Below are 7,500 nucleotides of genomic sequence, written 5' to 3'. Positions count from 1 at the left end.
GAGAGAGAGATCAGGTTGCAGTCTCATCCTCAGAGAGGCAGACGACACACAGGAACGTCTCGAACGAGAACAAACGCTCACACGCTTGTCAGTTTGACGGCTTGTGCCCTCGTAGGACAGGGTTTTAGTGGTAAGTGGGTTAAACTCGACTCAACACCTGCTGTCAGTGATACTACAGTCTCTCATCACGCTTTAGACAGTGTGTGTGTGTGTGTGTGTGTGTGTGTGTGCCACATCGGCTAGAAACCTGCTGCCATTTATGTCACATACAGTGTGTTTCAGTTTGGATCATGTCACATGCCTGCAGCATCTTCTCAATGTCCAGGTTTCTCTTGTGCAAAAGATGAGGTTTCTGTCAGTCTGTTTTCTCTTTCAGCTTACAGCCAAAGATGGCTTTTTTGGCAATGTATATGTTTTTTTTCCCCCCATCAGTTTAGTAGTTTTTCTGTTGTTTGTTCTCTAATGCATGTGTGCGTGCACGTCTGTGTTATTAATTAATTTATTTATTACTTAAATATTATTTATTTCTTTGTTTATTTATGGGAATAGCATTTTTACCATTTTAAAGGAATATTATCAGTAATAATATTAAGATAATTTTGCATTGTATTGTATTATTTTATTATTAGTTTTTAATAATTAATAATTTTTTCCATTTATATATATATATATATATATATATATATATAATAATTTTTTTTCATTATTAGATTTTAATTATTTTTTAGGCAAAAAGATTTTTTGAGAAACATGATAATAATTTGTTAATTAAAATAATTGTATTCTCCGTTGTATTTATTTATTATTTGTTTATAATCTTAAAAAATGCCTTTCACTGCAATATAAATATTCAGTTTGCTTAGTCCTTTACGAAAAAAAAAAAAAAGAAAAAGAAAAAAAATCCCATGGTAACTACTGTATAGTTTCCCAAAACATTATGTACAGATACAGATACCACAATAAGACGGCTACAGCCTAGTATTATCCACAACTGACATCGAAAAATAAAACAAAATGACAGGAGGATTCAGCAGAGTCTGACATTATTTAAAGAAAATCCAGGATTCATTTATTATGCTTTTCCAGTAGTAACTAAATATAATATTTTGGTGATATCATAGTAACCACGGTACAGTTTTAGAATAGGCTTACAATCTGCATCAATCAAAGACAACCTAATCTCTGACTATAATCAAATAATTCAGACGTCATGTTGATTTAGGATCAGTCTGAGTTCAGGAAAGGGCTCTGACGTCGTTGCGGGTTGAAATGCATTGGCTTTTAATCAGCCGTTGAATGATCGGTTCGCATAACGATGCATGAACCCCAAAAGACGATGAGCCTATCGCCACACGAGGCTTTGTTTGTCTAACTAACCTCTCGTACGTTTCGAGACGCCATTCAGAAAGTTTTCGAGCAGTTTCATTGCGAAGCAGGAGTGCACCTACCGAACCGACGCGTGTTCGCACAAGCAGGTCCAAAGGGATTGTGATTCAGACGCAGCTCACACAGACCGGCAGAGCGAGAGACAGCGTGAAATCACCGGGACGTGCTGATTAATGATCTAACGGCGTCTGTTTCTGAGGCCGGGCGCATATCAGCATCTCAAACGCACATCAGAGCTGGGCAAAAAACACGAGAAACGTAGCTGTGAACTGTTTGCTTTGAGGAAGAAAACAAACAGCGGGAGCGGGATGTTCAGAGTCACGAGGTTATGCCGTGTTACTCGCTTTTTATTCACATATTGTGAGCACTCTACCTTCTGTATGCACATTATGATCGGCCTCTCCCTTTGGATGAGAAATGAGCAGCAATACTAATTCGTAGCTGTCATTTCTGCTGTTTCGTTTTGACAAATGTTTCGTATTATTATAATTTCGATATTAGTTACATTGTATATTTGAGTTTTTCTTCAGAATACATTTTTATATACTGTTCTTATGACATTTTTTGGGGCTGACAAAAAAATTCTAATCAAACCAAAGCAAAAATAAATAAATAAATTAAAATGTACCGCACATGTGCTATGGTGCTCTGATGTATGTATATAATAAATAATGAACTGAAATTAACATGCTTTTTGTATTTTGTGCAAAGGTATTTTGATAAAAAAAACATCTAAAGTTAGAATTGTGACATGTAAAGTCGGAATTGAGATGTTAAATTAGAACTGAGATGTAAAGTCAGAATTGAGATGTAAAGTTAGAACTGAGATGTAAAATTAGAACTGAGATGTTAAATTAGAACTGAGATGTTAAATTAGAACTGAGATGTAAAGTCAGAATTGGGATGTAAAGTTAGAACTGAGATGTAAAGTTAGAACTGAGATGTAAAATTAGAACTGAGATGTAACGTTAGAACTGAGATGTAAAGTCAGAACTGAGATGTAACGTTAGAACTGAGATGTAACGTTAGAACTGAGATGTAACGTTAGAACTGAGATGTAAAGTCAGAACTGAGATGTAACGTTAGAACTGAGATGTAAAGTTAGAACTGAGATGTTAAATTAGAACTGAGATGTAAAGTTAGAACTAAGATGTAAAGTCAGAATTGAAATGTAAAGTTAGAACTGAGATGTAAAGTCAGAACTGAGATGTAACGTTAGAACTGAGATGTAAAGTTAGAACTGAGATGTTAAATTAGAACTGAGATGTAAAGTTAGAACTAAGATGTAAAGTCAGAATTGAAATGTAAAGTTAGAACTGAGATGTAAAGTCAGAATTGAGATGTTAAATTAGAACTAAGATGTAAAGTTAGAATTGAGATGTAAATTCAGAACTGTGAGATAAAGTCAGAACTGGTATGTAAAGTTAGAACTGAGATGTAAAATTAGAACTGAGATGTAAAGTCAGAATTGAGATGTAAAGTCAGAACTGAGATATAACGTTAGAACTGGGATGTAAAGTTAGAACTAAGATGTAAAGTCAGAATTGAAATGTAAAGTTAGAATTGAGATGTAAATTCAGAACTGAGATAAAGTCAGAACTGAGATGTAAAGTTAGAACTAAGATGTAGAATTAGAACTGAGATGTAAAGTTAGAATTGAGATGTAAAATTAGAACTGAGATGTAAAGTCAGAATTGAGATGTAAATTCATAATTGTGAGATAAAGTCATAATTGTGAGAAAAAGTCATAATTGTGATATAAAATCATAATTGAGATATGTAAAGTCAGAATTACAACATGCAATTTGCGATATATAAATAAAATGATTTGTGAGATTAAAAGCTGCAGTCACTGTACCTTCTTTATCACATGGCGGAAACAAGCCTCCACACATCAGAAACTACTTTAAGAACCAAACACTTTCAAATGTTAAACAGTAGAGGCCTTGTACAGATATGTACATATTAATAGGCATACTTGTAATATGTTTATCTGTGTCTCTGTCAGATGTTGACGAGTGCGCGGAAGGAAACGGCGGATGCCAGCAGGTCTGTGTGAACATGATGGGGAGTTACGAGTGCCGGTGCCGCGACGGGTTTCTGCTGTCCGACAACCAGCACACCTGCATCCAGAGACCCAAAGGTGAGAGTCTGATCCGTATGTGCACGGGGCATCATGGATTGGTTTACAGTGCAGTACAATTCAGAGTACGCTGCGGATCCCATAATGCAGTGCGCTCAACTTCACGAATCTGAAAAGTGTTTAACATCTCTATTTTTGATTCACCCAATAATTGTAGTACGAAAACTTCAGACCTTAACTTTTATATTACAATTAAACTATTTAATATGCTTACATGGAACAACTATTTAATTTGCGATATATTCATATATACTCATATTCAGTGTAAATAAGATCATGTGACAACCAGTGATATGCTAATATTATATATATATATATATATATATATATATATATATATATTTTTTTTTTTTTACTCAAACCTACTTATTATCGATTGATTGATGTTAAAATATTAAATATTGAAAAGTAAAAATTAAGATCTTTCTACACAAAATACTGAAGTTGCTATTTACTTACTATTCACTGGACATCATTTAATAATAATATTCCACTCATTTAATTTGATGGGGTCATATAGTGATTTTTTTAGAATTATTTTTACTTGATTATAGCATTTTTATATGTTGCAAGTGTAGTATGTTTTCGTGAATTTTTATTATAAATATTTATATAATTTGCCTTAAATAAATAAAGAATCATAATCATTTTTGTATGCAAATATATTTATTTAAATTCTTAAAAAAACATTTTGGTTACTGCAAATGCAAGGAAAAAAATCTTTAATTATTACGATTTCAGTGATATTTTTGTTATGCGTTTAAGTTTTATTTCAGTTTTACTATTTTTTTGTACATTTGCACATGCTTTTTTTATTTTTAATGTACGTATTTGTACACTAATATTGAGCGTAATGTTTTAGTTTTTATTTTATGTCAATCTGTGCACTAGGCAACATTTCTCGAGTATTTTTCCGCCCTTATTTTCCTCGTTTTTAGGTAACACGAACAACGCAAATGCGACACGCTACCGTTTCACTTATAGCCTAGTCGTCCGCATAGTATTCGGCTTTCAATAGGAGCGTATTTCACTCTGAGCGCAGCCGTTTACGTCGTGATTTAACGATGCCAGCGGAAAAGCTGAATTCTCTTCAAAGCCCAGGAGATGCTTTTGGCCGACTGAACTCGTTCATGTTTGCGTTTCATAAGCACAGTGTTATTTGAGTCGTGGATCGTATGTTTCAAACGCTGGCCCTTTTATTGTTTCTGTTCTGTGGTGGTTTTTTTCCCTGTTGGAAAGAGTTTGGTAAATACGGTCGTAATCCCTCATATTTCATATTAATATTAGTTTTATGGCTGCCAGATTAAACCTCTTCACGCAGCACGGATCTGTTTGTCATTACGTTATTGTTGCTTCGGAGATCTGCGGTTTAGGACAAACCGGCAGCGAGAGCGACGTAACTCATCGGGATTGACGGATAGCATGCGTAGACGACCAGAGCAATCGGGTTCCTCCTGCTTTTTCTTTTATTTCGCATTACAGCTGAATTTTCCCAATCTAGAGCTGGTGGTTAATAAGCGATGCTCACTCAAACAATCAGAAAACTTTGAAAAGCACCATCAGCTCAATCGCATTTTAGCATGATATGGTTCCTGATTGCTTTTAGGGCTTTTTTTGTGCAAAAGGTTATTATTTGACAAAATTGAATTGTTTCGTCAGTGCATGAGGTCTAATAATTAAAAAAAAAAAAATATATATATATATATATATATATATATATATATTATTGATATTACTATTATGATATTATTAAAAAAATGTGAAATGTATCGTGATGATTTATTAACAATAGAGAAGCATAAACGTGAATTTGTATTAATGTTACTTCATTTTAATACTATTTTTATTTTAAAGTGTTTTAAAGGAAACTAAGCACTTTACTAAATGCCAAAATAAAATTACTAAAATGATTAACAAAGTTTTATTGTTTGGTTGCACGTTATGAGACAGTGAATCATTTAAAATTGTTTAATTTATTATGTTAATATAGTATTTAATAGTATTTTATGTTGCCTTTTAATTTAAATTATAGTTATTTTTTCACAATTTTGACTATTTTTTATTTTTATTCTAAATATTCATATATATATATATATATATATATATAATTTATGCATATTTTCTGTTATTTAATTTAGTTGTCTGTTAGTTACTTTAAGTTCTTTACATTTACATTTATCATATGAATTCAAATTCATAACACAGACACATTTTTTCCACTGTATCATATGAAACTTAACCAAAATGTTACTGTACCTGTAAATGTGTTGTTAAAAATATTAATATTACTTTTTGTTAATTTAAGTTTAAAATAAGTTTTTATGAATTTAGGAAAATATCTTTAAATTAAATAAGCATTCATTTAAGACTGATACAGCGTTAAAACTTTTTTTTATTATAATTAAAAAAAATAATTAATAAATAAAAAAATATATATATATATATATATATATATATATATATATATATATATATATATATAAATTAAAGTCAATATTATTGAACTGAAGTGCCAAGAAATGTTTACTTTTAAATATTAATATTACTTTTTAATTAATTTTAATTTGTGTGTTTGTATATATATATATATATATATATATATATATATATATATATATATATATATATATATATATGTATGTATCACTGAAATTTCAACTTTTAAAAAAATATGAATATATTTATTTAATTCTTAAATAATAATCAAAATATGTTTTAACACTGTATCAATCTTACACAAATGTTTATTTAATCATAAAAACCGGATGCTGGAAGGAAATGCACGGGTCCAGTTCTGTCAGATGAAATCCAGACGTTTATCTGTTTGTTTTGATGCCTGCGACGTCTGCTTGTCTTCACGAGCACTTTCTGAAACGAGGGCTGCAGTCTCTCAGATGGTTCATTTCACGGGAAGCTCTCTCTAATCAAACAGACGAGGAGGGTTCTTCTGCAGGATGGAGGTCTGTTGTGTCACGGACAGCAGGGAAATGCGTCCCGAGGCTTTTGTCGTGGCTGTCAAAGGTCGCGAGTCCAATCAAACCCCGCAGCTCAAACTCATCTGAGCCGCTCGCGTCTCGCTCGGCATCCCAGCTCCCGTGGAAATGTCACACGACGAAGTTAAATGCTGTAGTGTTGATTTCAATTCGGAAATACCCGTGACATTCTCCTCGTATTCTCATTTAGACTTGATTTGATTACTTGATGTACAGTATTCCTCCGAGGGCATCTGCATTTCTATTTATGACGTTTATGTCCGTCCGAGGCGTTTTCTGTGTTGATAAAATTTTCTGCATGTAATTTAAGAAGCAAACCTGTTCACTTTAATAGACACTATGTTTTTTTGTGACCGTTATCCAGCATTAGAGAACTGTAACGTTCAAATAAACTGCTAAATGATTGAAATGTTATATTTTTTCATATAAATGTTAATATAATTTTAAGATTGATAAAATATTAATAAAACATTTAATAAATTAAACTAAATCAATCATTTAATATTATTTGTACTTAATTTAATATTAATTAATATTAAAATGCTAATATTAGTATTGCATTATTAAGCATATTAGGTTATATTTAATTGTTACCTCAATAATGACTGTTTTGTTTTTCGATTAGTTACTTTAATTTCTAATATATAAATATTTCTTTCATTTAAAAAATTCACTCAAACTCTCTCTTTCTCTCTCTCTCTCTCACACACACACACACACACACATTAAAAATAACATTAGGGACTAATAACTTGCAAACCTGTTGTTAAATTATTATTATTATTTCACTAAAATATTAATATTATATTAAATGTGAATATTTCCTAGTGATAGCTATTTGTGAAATATGAAAATTCGTTTAAAGCTATTAACTGTTAAATATTAATTTCTATATAATTTCTCTTTAATTCAAAAGTTTCAATTGTCTACTGTGTGAAAGAACAGAAAGCACTTTTTTCATTTAAATAAATGACATTT

The 7,500-nt window shown here is 31.4% G+C and overlaps 1 protein-coding gene across 6 annotated transcripts in view; it reads left to right on the top strand.

Annotated features, from left to right (window-relative positions):
* scube3 (signal peptide, CUB domain, EGF-like 3) overlaps positions 1-7,500 on the top strand; it is a 94,452-nt gene that overhangs the window by 40,180 nt on the left and 46,772 nt on the right. For all 6 annotated transcript variants that reach the window (XM_043230321.1, XM_043230319.1, XM_043230320.1 and 3 more), the window contains exon 4: positions 3,395-3,529. In XM_043230321.1, coding sequence (XP_043086256.1) covers positions 3,395-3,529 — 135 coding nt within the window. The remainder of the gene's footprint in view (positions 1-3,394; positions 3,530-7,500) is intronic.

Source organism: Puntigrus tetrazona, unplaced genomic scaffold, assembly GCF_018831695.1.
Source record: "Puntigrus tetrazona isolate hp1 unplaced genomic scaffold, ASM1883169v1 S000000148, whole genome shotgun sequence".
NCBI lineage: Eukaryota > Metazoa > Chordata > Actinopteri > Cypriniformes > Cyprinidae > Puntigrus > Puntigrus tetrazona.
Note: the sequence above shows the minus strand (reverse complement) of the source record. Positions and strands in the feature narration are given on the sequence as shown.